Source organism: Lampetra fluviatilis, chromosome 45 (genome assembly GCF_964198595.1).
Source record: "Lampetra fluviatilis chromosome 45, kcLamFluv1.1, whole genome shotgun sequence".
NCBI lineage: Eukaryota > Metazoa > Chordata > Hyperoartia > Petromyzontiformes > Petromyzontidae > Lampetra > Lampetra fluviatilis.
This window is the reverse complement of record NC_136319.1, coordinates 671361-685657: the sequence shown is the minus strand read 5'-3', so window position 1 is coordinate 685657 and position 14297 is coordinate 671361. Positions and strand designations below refer to the sequence as shown.

Below are 14297 nucleotides of genomic sequence, written 5' to 3'. Positions count from 1 at the left end.
CGGGCCATTTGGGCGATGAGATGGGTACAAGATGGCGCATTGTGTACTTCCATGGCAGCATAATCGCAAGCAGTACAGTTACCATGCATACAGGAATCTCAAGATCAACTGCGAATGGTCGAGCCACAGGGGCACAATCGGCGAACAGTACCTAAATACATTTGGCCCAAAACAGCAAAACCTCGACTCGATATGGCGCCCCCCCTGCATCCCTCCTCCCTGGCTCCCCCCCCACCTCTTACCTTATATAATCGCTTGTCACATACAGCTCTCTCTGCCCACTACAGTAAAAACAAATTGCTGTGGTTTTCCCACCTGATGACGGAAGCTTGTGTTGCCTCTGAAACGTCGTGATTTAATTTAGTTGTTTTATCTTTCATTTTATTTTCACCTACGTGACTTTACCGAAAGAACCAAAGAGTACGGGTTTGCTGTACTGTGTTGTGTCGTGTCGAAGTTAATTTCAGAGAAGTTGTATTTCTCTTGCAGACAAGGCTCTCTTAACCTCAAACAGTTATTCTTGTAAATTATCTAACCTTGTCACTGTCCGCTCCTCTTCATTGTCTTTAGCTGTAAATTAGCCATTATCAGTTAATAATCTGATCCAATGTGTGTTTTTTACAATTTCCCAACATGATGATGTACTGCTTTTTCACCGTTTTTTCGCAATAGTGATGTTTGTTATTGAATTGTCGATAACGTCTGAGTCGACATGCAAATTTAGAAGTGCATTACTCTTACAAATGTGTCAGTAAAATGTGGTTTTGAAAGTCAAAACTGTGAATATCACAATGTTTGAAATTCCTTTCATAATTAAAACAAATCTGTATCTTGTAATGTGCAGGAAGAAAGGAGAAAATGCCTTATGCATTGGCCTTACACACCTGTGGAGGACAAGGAGGAACAAGCTTCAGTCTTGATGGGAGGAAAAATGGAGCAACGCTGGAAAAAATCTGGGTGTGGGTTGGAGGGTGGCAGATCAAGTGCGTAAAGGCCTGGCTGACGGACGGAAGGTCTGCACAGTACGGTAATCCCTCGGGATCTCACAAAGAGTTTGTGTTCCAGCCTGGGGAGCTGTTTTCGTCCCTCTCACTGTGGGGGAATGGGGCTGGCTCACGCATGGGCGCCTTCAAGTTCAGGACAAACAAAGGCAGGGAATTCTTCGTGAAGATGACAGACTGGGGCCTAAAGACCGAGTACCCGGTCGACATCCGCTCTGGGATCTGCCTTGGAATTCAGGGCAAAGGCGGTTCAGACATCGACTGCATGGGCTTCCTCTTCATCAATTCGGTGAAATGTTCAGAATTGATCAACGTGACATATCCTACACTGCACAAGCAGCTTCCAAAAGTCCAGATGGAAGAGATCAAATCACTCAGTTACAAAAATACTGGTTCTGTCCCCCAAACCTATAAAATGGAAACCTCCAAGACCGTGACCAAAACCTCCTCCTGGTCGATCTCAAACAAGCTGGAGGCAACCGTGAGCATCAGCGTCTCAGCCGGCATTCCGGATGTCGCGGACGTTGAAAGTGGCTTTAGTTTTACCGTTGGCACCGAGAGTACACACGCCGTGGAGAATTCAGAATCGAAAACCGAGCTCCTCTCATTCGACGTCACGGTTCCTGCAGGCAAGACCACGGCGATCGACGTCAATATCGGTCGCGCGGAAATCGACCTCCCCTACAAGGGTACGGTGCGCATGTCCTTATTGAACGGCGCCACCTACCACATACCAATGGAGGGTGTCTACAAGGGTCTCGCCTACACCAAGGCTACTGCAGAAATAAAAGAAAAGTGAAACGGCATCTGAAAAGCACGCACGTGCTGCTCTTTACTAGCTGCATGCTTTATTCAACGCTGCCTATCTTTATTTAATAGTTTATTGAAACATGTGGTATAAAATATGATGCAATACATATGCCATTTGGGAGAGTTCAGTTGTTGCAATTAAGGAACCTTTGAATCGGTGAAAAAATAATTAACACGGAGATAGTTATTTCAACGAATTTTTCTCCCACCTACCGTACATAATTTAGTCTGTTCGCTCAGACATCACAATGGAATGATCATAATCTTTATTTATCCCGGAGGAATCCAACGATCAATGAATCTCTTTTTTACATATGTCCAGTAGGGGCGAGTCAGCAAGTTACAACAACAAACAATACAAAACACGATATGAGTACAAAGTAGATCAATGGTAAGCAAGTAGCTAAAACTTATATAAAGAAATAACAATAAATAAAGTATATAAGTGCAAATAGCATAAGTACATTTTGCCGATTTTTCAACACTAAATGCAAACTTGGGCAAAGCAACAAAACGACAACAAAAACAGTTCCAGATCAAACCAACACTTCAGAGGATATCTTCATAATATTGGATTTTATAATCTAACTATCAATTCACAGATAAGAAACCAACTTAAACGTCACATTTGCCATTAACTTCCGTGAGAATGAGCCCCGACTAGCAAAAGCAAATGGAAGTAAACTTATTGCAGTGGTTTGGGCAATGTAACAAGACAATACACACTGGCATAGGCAACGCTGATCGGTAGAGTGCAAATCTGGAGGGGTTCGATACATCAAAGTACAAGTTGGATGACCGACATAAATGACTGGAAGGAGGTAAAAGAGGTGAAGCTTTATGGGCTTCAGAAATGAGAAGGTGAAGAGCACACAGCAAAGGACGTTCTCCACGGCAAAATAATACAAACATATATCTTTACAATAAAGTTTCTGCATGCTGCCACGAACAGAATAATCGATGGACTTGACCAACATTTCTACTAAAATTGTATAGAGAAGACATCCACGTATGAATGATACCAAGCAAAACGATGACGGAAAGATAAAGATTCCCCAAACAATCAACCAATCTTCATTTGTGTTGGAACACCTATTTTCAGAAACGCTCATATTTGTTTTCCATTTCACACTACAATGAAAATACATATAATGATAACTGGCCTCGAATTAGCAACAACTTTCTCCAAAGGTGACACCAAAAAATTCAACAACTGCTCTTGCAGTACCATCACTTTCATCAGCACCACCATCTGGATTAATGTATTTAGATTACAATTGCATGCTCTTTAATTGTAGGAAATTGCATGCAACTAGTCATTTACATGTTATGCAATGCTTTGGGATTGTGATGCAAAATAAAAAATCTTAAAAAATACATTGGATTGTGTTTGCATTCACTATCATCATTATCACATCCACAACCCTTTGAGCCAGCATCACTGAAAACCTTTGTTCGAATCCAGGCATTCGCCTGTAATAAAACTGCAGTCAAGTGTGGTGAGTTGATGGTCTCAACCCGGTCACGAATGACTGCACGAAGATAACCCATTTCATCACAGTTATCAAAACGTAAGCTAGTATGTGTGCGGATAACTCGCAGAAGGTAGATCTTGGTTTTTAAATATAATTTCAATTGCGCATGATAAACCTATATTCTCGATTCTCGAAAGAGAGATATGGCCACATCGCTCAGAGGTCTGAGTGCTGACCTGATTTCGAATCCAGGACCTTAGCAGTGCCAGCTCATCAATCAAACCTCTGAGACACCTCAACACATCCTCGACAAAGTAATAATCATCAGCAGACATGGAAAAATCCACTGCTGGATGGTCTCTGCATGGTGCCATCATTTAATGGAAGTGTTGTTGCGGTTCTTTGGCGGTTATGCTGAGCCTGCACGAAATCCGTGCCTCAGAATAAACGAAAGTGAACTTGGGAGGAATTAGTAGATATTTGTTTTTTTGTTGAGAGCCAACAAAATAGAGGAATTATTCCCTCAACATTGAAACGGAAAATGTTATTGTGATATTTTTGAAATGAATGATTTATCAAACAATTGTTTCAAGCTAATGATACAAACTAATGATACATCATGGGACCTCCATTACCAGTACAAAAAGTATGAGAATATGTGATCTTATTTATTCACAATGTACTTACAAAAAAGATCCTCAGACTACCTGCTGGATCTCCTCTATGTTTCAAAGAACAAATTTGACCTAAGGTCTTCGCTCATTTACCAGCTTCACATTGCTTATTGCCGTACAAATACTGGAGGAAGGACCTTCGCTATTGATGCCCATAGGGTCTGGAATCCTATTGCCAATAAACTGAAACTTGAATTACTACCTTTAAGATCTTCACTCAAAACTGCTCTAGAGGAGTTGTACACCCCTAGCTGCCACTGCTATTCAGAGGCCTAAAATAAAATGTTTCGCTACGGATGACTGCTGCAAAGAATGATCTTGTGTTCAGATTTAATGTGCTAATCTTTAAAGGTGCAGAATGATGGCTTTAATCTAAGTTGTCTTGTGGTTGTTTGATGTATCCCACTGGGATTTTTGCACAGAGCGTTGGTGTATGGTGCTTTTTTCTGGAAGATTTTTGCTGTTTTTTCCAGGATTTTTGTGTTTGCGCATAGTAACTTTAAGATGTTTTCTTGTTCATGTTTTTTCTTTTTTGTTTGTTGCGGTTGCACCCGATTCAAGAGCCGAATGGTTCACAGGTCTATACCAAATAAATGAAACTGAAAAAAATCTGGTTTTCCCCTTTTTTCTGGCAACAAAACAGTTGTTAAGATGTTAAAACACCAAACTGAAACGTTTTCAAAAGAAGCATGTCTGCATTAACACTGTTTGAGACTAGGCTCAAAAGAAAGCTGTCTCTGGTGTGGACCAATCAGTATCAAAGACAATGCATGTATTATCCGAGTATGTTTTTGTTTTGCATTCTGAACACAAGTATTGTGGTTAATGCAGACATTATATATCCACACAGAGGAGAGAACACCCACTGCACTGGACTGTGCCAATCAAGTCACAAACCGGAATCAACTCGGGGCAAATAGTAACTCGATAATTACAAATCCATGCACTATTACCATGGTGAAAGATACATTTAGTAAATGTATTTATAATATTATGATTGCTGCTGCTGTGTCCTGTACCCCGCTTTGAGATCATTGATGAAAAGCGCGATATGAATGGAACTATTGCAATGATATGCTCAGCTGGCACCTGATGGGACCAGAATACTTCGCTGTCGATATCCATGAGAAGATCGCATCTACACTTCGTCACCGCTGATACCAGAAGCGTCGCTGTGCTGTGATTAACGGCCCGCGACTGTGTCAGCACTCTGACGGGGCTGTCGTTCATCAGATGTCAGCTGCCACTGCTGGCGTGTGGCTGTTTCGCTGCGGCATGGCGATGTGCACAGCTATCTGCACTCCACTGACTGCGACGAAGTATACCGGACTATGCAAATGGTCCATGCATCAAGAAGCATCACAACTACTTCGGGTCTGAGGTATCATAGACCGGAAGAGATGTGTTCTAGTGTCAATCGCTGTGGCAATACCCCAGTGTAGCTCTCCAGAACAGCCTAGCGGTAGCTGAGACAACATTGTGTCTCAGTGCATGTGAGTTCGAGAATGCACGAGGGCATAAGTGTGAGAGTATGGGTGTGGGTGGACTTTCCTTTGAGTTTTTGGGATACATTCAACCTTTTCCCCTCGCTCCATAAAGCTACATGAGCCAGTAGTGCCCTGTCTACCAAATGAAGACAAACTGCCCTTAGACGAGTGTCATCACAGGTGAAAACTAGTCTCTTGTCCGTGCGCCGCCACCCATCACATATGCACCAGGTGACCTGGCTAACCAAATCAAGTAAAACTTGCTAGACGCTTGATTTAGTGTAAAAAAATATGTTTCCCTTGCCAGATGACAGACCAGCCAGCCAATCACAATGGTGGCTACTTCTGTCGACCTTTGACGTTCCAGAGTCACAGCAATGCCACCCCACTTCCTTCCCCATGATGCTTTTTTTGTTGGCTAAGGAATTTCCGCTTGCAAAAAAACCCCCAAAAATACTATCTAAATAAAAGGACATTATAAATTAGACACTACGACTCGGACAGACAGATCATGTGAATCATGACCTATGAAACAAATAATGCACACAAGGCATAAAAACATGGAAAATACACAACATATATAAAATGCAGTGAAGGCTAATTAGACCAACAACACAGAGAGTAAATACGAGTAAGAGAATTTGAGATGAGTACAAAAATTTTGAATATTAGATGGGGAAACGCGGTGGTAACAATTGATGACTTAATTAAGATCTAAATAATCATGGCTATAATCACGTCGAGTCAAATGAAAAATATTGTGAGCAAGCCTTCATAATAAGTGAAATGCGTTCTGTTAAGTAGACGTGTAGTGTAAGTAGAGTTGTCTTCTGCACTTCCGTTAGCTGTCAACAGGCAGTCGAAAATGAGGCTGAATTTAATGTCGGCTGTCTTTCCAGTGGGCAGGGATTGGCAACCTGAGGCTCAGGAGCTGCATGCGGCCCTTGAAGGACTACTTTGTGACGTTGTTTATTAAGTCCCGTCTGATATTCGCTTGCATTGAGGCTCTTAAAATATTGAGGTTTTTTTTACCGAATTCGAAAAAATGTCTCTTCTTGTTATGTTGGTTTCCGACTCCTGGCCATGGATATCTCTTTCCACAGTTCTACGTTTTCCTGTTTGAGGTCCTCTGTTGTGTTATAGACCCACCTTATTCACGGTCGACCTCTACTTTCTACTCCTTTCACATTACGGTGCAAAGCCACTGTTGGTAATCTGTTGCCCTCTATCCTTGTTACAAAGCCAAACAAGGTTTGCTTAAGTCGTGGCTCAATACATCAACACTATCACGGTTATTTATTGATAATTTATTCGTTAAATATTACAGATCAATTTTGCCAAGCCAATATTCAATTCACCATACCTCACGGCATAGCGAATGTCGTGTCCAGTGACCGAAATTAAAGGAACTATTTCATTTAGCCTCGTTGTCAACCACCTGTTGACAGCTGATGGAAGAGAAGAGACAACTATATCGGTACTTCTTACGCAACACGTCTGCTTATCACAACATGTTTTTGCTACTCGTAACAGCTTGCTCGCAAGATTGCTTTCCTTGCATGTTTCTCAGCGTGGGGATGCTCACGATTATTTACTTTTTAATTCGCAATCAATTGTTACTGTTTAACATATCCTCCCTATTCCCTTTGCACATCTAATATCCAATTCGTAATAACTCATCTAAAATGTCCTGAATCTTATGTGCTGTCTCTGCTGTTTGTCTAATTTGCATTGTTTAATTTTCTATGTCGTGTATCTTACACGTGCATTGCATGTCTATCTCATTTGTATTGTGTCATATGGCTTGATGCGTAACCTCTGTCTGCTTTACTGTAGTGTTTCATTTGTCACGTCTAGTTTAATGGTCTGTTTATTTTAAGGTTTTTTAAGAAGTAGAAAGTAGTCGATCAAACCAAACGAGTTATTGGGAATAAAGTGGACTGACACTCTGGGACTGTGGAACCTACACGTTTGGAGAAATTACTGTATTAAGCTTCTGTTAGTGGCTGTCTGGTGTAACATCTCCAAAGGGGGTACGAACAGGAATTGTAAATTAAAGTTAGGCATGATTCGCAGTAGATTATGTGCTGGTCAGGGAATGAAGACAAGTAATTAGGCTGGGAGGTGTGCACATCAAGCACACTGGTTGGGAACGACTGGTATTACAGATTAATCTAATGAACCAGTTATGGGTTATGTGTTTTACTAAATGTACTACATTATACATCATATCTTTAGGCATTCTGATGAAAAACTTTAGTCATAATTCAAATTCATTACTATTTGACTTTCATTGTAGTTGACGCGGAGCTTTTTTTCCCAATTCTATTTCAATTCGTGGATTCAATTAGATAGGCGGGTGGTAGAGTGGTAACACTTGTGCCTCACAGTTTAGACGTCCTGTGTTCGATTTCTGACTCGGTTTCTTTTTGTGGGTAGGGTTTGTGTGTTCTCCTCCGCTCCTGGATGGGTTTTCTATGGGTTCTCTGTTTGTCTTCTTTCACAATTTATGTTTTAATGTTTCTGGTGTGGCCGAACAATCCAATGTTGAAAATGTATCTGCAAATTACTCAATTGGGATTACACAGAGCAGCTAAATCGCCCCCTAATGTGAAACTTAGAGAGGCCCTTTCGAAAATGTATCTTGAGAGTCAGTAAGGATTTTCTGGGTACACCAACAGAATACAATTACACGAAATCCTTACCCAACGAGGAGTTATCGAACGCGTGTTTCAGCCCAACACGCGTTACCTAATGAGGTCTCTTTGCCCGAAAATTTGAGTACGACGTTTCGCTGCTAATTACAATCAGCTTCATTGCCCGATGAAGCTGATTGTAATTAGCAGCGAAACGTCGTACTGAAATTTTAAAATGCTGTTGATTCTCTCTTCAGCACACCGGTGGGCTAAATAAGTGAATTATTTTGTACTTTGAAAAACGTGACACATTTTTTACTGTTAGGCCGTGTCGGGTGGTGGAGGGTTACGACACATTGATAAATAACGCGATCTGACCCAAAAACCTATATTATAAACAAGATGCTATCAAATTTCTGTGTTTATTTTCATTACAAATCCGTTCTGTAAGGTAATGTCTCGAAATCATTGAAAAAAAACAACTGATAACAGCATCAGCAGCAAGCAACTCCGAAAACATAAAGATGTGAACTCAATCGACAATAATACAACGTTAGTTTAAATGTTCAGGAAAAAACTTTACCTACAAATGCATTCATCATGCTTGTCTGTCTAAAAGTTACGTCGATTGCACAATACTCGTGCCTCCTCCATCACTTTGCTCTCTTCCTGTTTCTCTCTATCTCTCTTTGCTATCCACACTGCATCACATGAAGAAGAAAAACACTACTCTTGATGTCCTGTGTCAATCGTCCACCCTTTATTTATCCAATGCATGTCTTTTTTTTCAAGAGTCCAGAACATGGCCATCACAGAGGGAGATGCAAATTACGAACATGTGTCGAACCCGGTACAAAAAACCCTCAAATGGGGACCCGTCTAGTGGCCCTTGGGCTCGCTGACTACCACAGTAGAGGCAACGATGGGGAGCAGCAGATTAACCGGGAAGGGGAAGAAGAAGGAAAAGTGGGAGGAAGGGGAGTAATTTAACCAAACTGGACAGGAAACAAAGTAACATAAGCATGATGTCTGGGCTTATCCTTCTTATTTTCCCCTAAGAGCAACGGTGCCTACTACAATGTTTCAGTGTCCAGAGTTCACCCCCTTGCCCCGCTCCTTACAATTCTGCTTATTCACGCAGGTTCACTAAAAACGGGGACCACATTGCCTCTTTAATTATATCCCTTGTAGGTCTTAGTTAAGGTGCTCCACTCCCGCAAAGGCAAAGAGAGTTCTGTGCAGAGTCCCCAAGAGGGGGTTCTTGATGTTAACAATTTGCTCGTATAGTCTTTCTTGCTACAATATAGCCGGTTTGCAGTAAGGCACATTGGCGTACCGATAGCCCTCTTGGTTAAAAGCCCCGCAGAGTTGAGTCCACTGAGGGCTCAGCTCTGTGCCCAAGTTCCGATTGAAATAATCCGTTACATTATCGTAAAATTCTAAAATATCTGGGCACGTCCAAAAGGCATTCAGTTACGTCTGTACCATGCCTTGTGGTATCTAAGGCAATTAAGAGATGAATGTGTGAATTTGGCTGTCCTGTCATTAGTAAGATAGGACCCATGCCTGAATTTGAACTAATGTTTAGCAGAAGCGACCTGCGGCCTGCTGTCTGAGCCCAACCATATTTGAGTCCATTTCTGGTGAAGAATGTCCTGTCCCAGCAGTCTTTTCCCCTCAGCTTTCTAGTTTTGGCTCTAACCCGGTCTCAATCTCCATAAAAATCTAGTGCTATGCCTGTACAAACTTTTAACTTCCTTTTTGTCTACCAGACCATCCAAGATGGGGTTAGTGCTGCGGTCAAAGTTTTTGTTTGTAGTTTTGGAGATGGTATCCCTGATATTTTGGTATCCTTATTTGGAAGGTCCCCCACCATTTCCAAGCCTGTCGCTCTCCAGCCAGTCCAGTTAGCCCTTGTGCTTTCTATTGTTAGTGATTGGCTGCCCCACAGAGGCATATGTCTACGTATGAAGGAGTGAAATGAGATTCGCCTGTGGTTGTATTTCCCCAAGGTGTTACAAACCGTGAATAATGGTTCCACGACCCTGGATCTATCTTTGATAGGAGCGTAGGTAACCCCAGTAAATAACCAGGGGCTCAATGAGCCTTCTCCCACTTTTCCATGTCCCCTTATTTTTCGAGTTGATCTATTGACTAAAGTTCTGAAAGCGATTGCTTTATCCTATTTAGGAAATCTGCAAAGGGCCAAGCCCCGATCTCTCCTAAGTAGCGTAAGGGGATTAAAGTAAATTTTCGCTATTTTGTGATTCCATATGAATGAGGCTATGCGTGAATGAAGCATCTTAAAGAAAGCTTTTTGAATACAGGAGGGGGCTATTCGTAAATGGTAACGGAGCTTCTGCAATACCATCATCTTGAGTAGGTGTGCCCTGTTGGAAAGGGAAAGGTTAATATCTGTCCATGTCTCCAGTGAAATATTGATTTGCTGGATTATTGGGGGGTGGGATTTGTCTGAAGAGAGATGCGAGATAGGAAGGGACGATTATCTAAAGATATTTCGATTTAAAGCTTTCGTGACTGCAGGGATTCATCTTCTTGGTTCTTTCGGTAAAGTCACGTAGAAGGGAAGTAATAAAATAATAAAAATAAAAATAAAACATAATAAAACAATAATAATTGTTTTATTATGTTTTATTTTTATTATTTTATTACTTCCCTTCTACGTGACTTTACCGAAAGAACCAAGAAGATGTATCTAAAGATACTTAATGGGCAGTGGGCACCACCTGAAGGGCGAGAGGGTGAAAGCCCTTCAGGTGGCTTCGGGGTAGCAGGGGATAAGGGCATCAACTCTGACAACTCCCCGTATTCCTTGACCAGGAACAATAATACAGGGATCGAAGATGCTGGATCTGTTTGGGTGATGATGACGTCATCCATTAATAGATTGATTTTATGTTTCTGTCTCTTTTCTCACCCCCACCACCTGTTGGCATTTCGGAATGCTCTCAGTAAAGGATTCGATAGCCCTTTGAATATCAGCGGCGAGAAGGGATAGCCTTGTTTGTGCCCCTATCCAATGGAACGCCATCGAAAGTTCGGCCGTATACGATATGTGTCCGGTTCCCCCGAGATTGAAACATCCTCGCCAGGATGTCCTTTCAGAGGGAGAAGGATCATGAAAGGGGATCTTGGCTTTCTTATATAAAAGGATGGCTTGGTCATTCAAACTTTCTCTAGTTCCAGTTTGTTGATCTCTCTCATGGTACTTTGTGATTGTATGTTATTGTAGTCTTCCTGCAGGGAGGCAAGTTTCTCTTCCAGTACACGTTGCTTGTTTCTGATATTTGAATTGAACGACATTAATTCTCTGACCTCCTTTCTGACTTCCTCCATCATCAGCATCTGATCCAGGAGTTGGTTGTCCAGCGACCAGAAGCTACGTGCCAAACACTAATCATGGGCACCAGCAATGTGACAATTATTTCTAAACCGGAGCATCACCGATGCAACCGAATGACTGAGCAAACCGGGAGAGTTAAGGGATAAGGATGAATCAATAATTAATCATTCACAAACCGGTGTGCGTAAACCCAAAGCCAACACACCGGTGTGCTCTACTGGTAACCAATCGGCATGTTTTGTTCAAGTGACAAGCCTTACGAATTGTCTGTGTCGGGTGGTGGCAGGTTTAACGACACATTTATATATTTATGCGATCTACCACAAAAAACCTGACTTAAGAATGATATTGGTCGTGAAAGCCTACGTGTTAAAGTAAATAGAATGAAAACAAAATGTAGTGTACAATACTGTATAGGTAACCGTGTACCGTACGGTTCACTACGGGAAGTTAAAATCGTGCGTGGTTGAATCTCACTGTCCCCCCCCCCCCCTTGGAGTTTAGGAACACCACGTAGCCTAGGACACCGCGACGGGCCATTTGGGCGATGAGATGGGTACAAGATGGCGCATTGTGTACTTCCATGGCAGCATAATCGCAAGCAGTACAGTTACCATGCATACAGGAATCTCAAGATCAACTGCGAATGGTCGAGCCACAGGGGCACAATCGGCGAACAGTACCTAAATACATTTGGCCCAAAACAGCAAAACCTCGACTCGATATGGCGCCCCCCCTGCATCCCTCCTCCCTGGCTCCCTCCCCCCCCCCACCTCTTACCTTATATAATCGCTTGTCACATACATCTCTCTCTGCCCACTACAGTAAAAACAAATTGCTGTGGTTTTCCCACCTGATGACGGAAGCTTGTGTTGCCTCTGAAACGTCGTGATTTAATTTAGTTGTTTTATCTTTCATTTTATTTTCACCTACGTGACTTTACCGAAAGAACCAAAGAGTACGGGTTTGCTGTACTGTGTTGTGTCGTGTCGAAGTTAATTTCAGAGAAGTTGTATTTCTCTTGCAGACAAGGCTCTCTTAACCTCAAACAGTTATTCTTGTAAAATATCTAACCTTGTCACTGTCCGCTCCTCTTCATTGTCTTTAGCTGTAAATTAGCCATTATCAGTTAATAATCTGATCCAATGTGTGTTTTTTACAATTTCCCAACATGATGATGTACTGCTTTTTCACCGTTTTTTCGCAATAGTGATGTTTGTTATTGAATTGTCGATAACGTCTGAGTCGACATGCAAATTTAGAAGTGCATTACTCTTACAAATGTGTCAGTAAAATGTGGTTTTGAAAGTCAAAACTGTGAATATCACAATGTTTGAAATTCATTTCATAATTAAAACAAATCTGTATCTTGTAATGTGCAGGAAGAAAGGAGAAAATGCCTTATGCATTGGCCATACACACCTGTGGAGGACAAGGAGGAACAAGCTTCAGTCTTGATGGGAGGAAAAATGGAGCAACGCTGGAAAAAATCTGGGTGTGGGTTGGAGGGTGGCAGATCAAGTGCGTAAAGGCCTGGCTGACGGACGGAAGGTCTGCACAGTACGGTAATACCTCGGGATCTCACAAAGAGTTTGTGTTCCAGCCTGGGGAGCTGTTTTCGTCACTCTCACTGTGGGGGAATGGGGCTGGCTCACGCATGGGCGCCTTCAAGTTCAGGACAAGCAAAGGCAGGGAATTATTCGTGAAGATGACAGACTGGGGCCTAAAGACAGAGTACCCGGTCGATATCCGCTCTGGGATCTGCCTTGGAATTCAGGGCAAAGGCGGTTCAGACATCGACTGCATGGGCTTCCTCTTCATCAATTCGGTGAAATGTTCAGAATTGATCAACGTGACATATCCTACACTGCACAAGCAGCTTCCAAAAGTCCAGATGGAAGAGATAAAATCAGTCAGTTTCAAGAATAATGATTCTGTCCCCCAAACCTATCAAATTTAATCCTCCAAGACCTTGACCAAAACCTCCTCCTGGTCGATCTCAAACAAGCTGGAGACAACGGTGAGCATCAGCGTCTCAGCTGGCATTCCGGATGTCGTGGACGTTGAAAGTGGCTTTAGTTTACCGTTGGCACCGAGAGTACACACGCCGTGGAGAATTCAGAATTGAAAACCAAGCTCCTCTCATTCGATGTCACGGTTCTTCCACGCAAGACCACGGTGATCGACGTCAATATTGGTCGCGCGGAAATCGACGTCCCCTACAAGGGTACGGTGCGCATGTCCTTATTGAACGGCGCAACCTACGACATCCCAATGGAGGGTGTCTACACGGGTCTCGCCTACACCAAGGCGACTGCAGAAATAAAGGAAAAGTGAAACGGCATCTGAAAAACACGCACGTGCTGCGCTTTACTAGCTGCATGCTGCATTCAACGCTGCCAATCTTTATTTAATAGTTCATTGAAACCTGCGATATAAAATATGATGCAATACATATGCCATTTGGGAGAGTTCAGTTGGTGCAATTAAGGAACCTTTGAATCGGTGAAAAAATAATTAACACGGAGATAGTTATTTCAACAATTTTTTATTGCACCAACTGTACATAATTTAGTCTGTTCGCTCAGAAATCACAATGGAATTATCATAATCTTTATTTATCCCGGAGGAATCCGACGATCAATGAATCTCTTTTTTACAGGTGTCCAGTAGGAACGAGTTCGCAAATTACAACAAGAAACAATACAAAACACGATAGGAGTACAAAGTAGATTAATGGTAAGCAAGTAGCGAAAACATATCATTTAGAAATAACAATAAATAAAGTATAAATGTACGAATAGCACACGTACATTTTTTGCCGATTTTTCAAAACTAAATGCAAACTTG

General features: G+C 42.1%; 1 protein-coding gene and 1 pseudogene across 1 annotated transcript; both read left to right on the top strand.

Annotated features, from left to right (window-relative positions):
* The first annotated feature begins 858 nt into the window (after positions 1–858).
* LOC144947457 (aerolysin-like protein) lies at positions 859–1800 on the top strand. The gene has a single exon (XM_078876691.1). It carries the CDS (start codon positions 859–861, stop codon positions 1798–1800), a length of 942 nt encoding a protein of 313 aa, XP_078732817.1.
* Positions 1801–12843: 11043 nt separating this feature from the next.
* LOC144947455 (aerolysin-like protein) lies at positions 12844–13784 on the top strand (annotated as a pseudogene).
* Positions 13785–14297: the final 513 nt, after the last annotated feature.

Excerpts from the sequence above, each read along its gene's own strand:
- LOC144947457 (XM_078876691.1), top strand. The coding sequence starts at position 859 with ATGCCTTATGCATTGGCCTTACACACCTGTGGAGGACAAGGAGGAACA.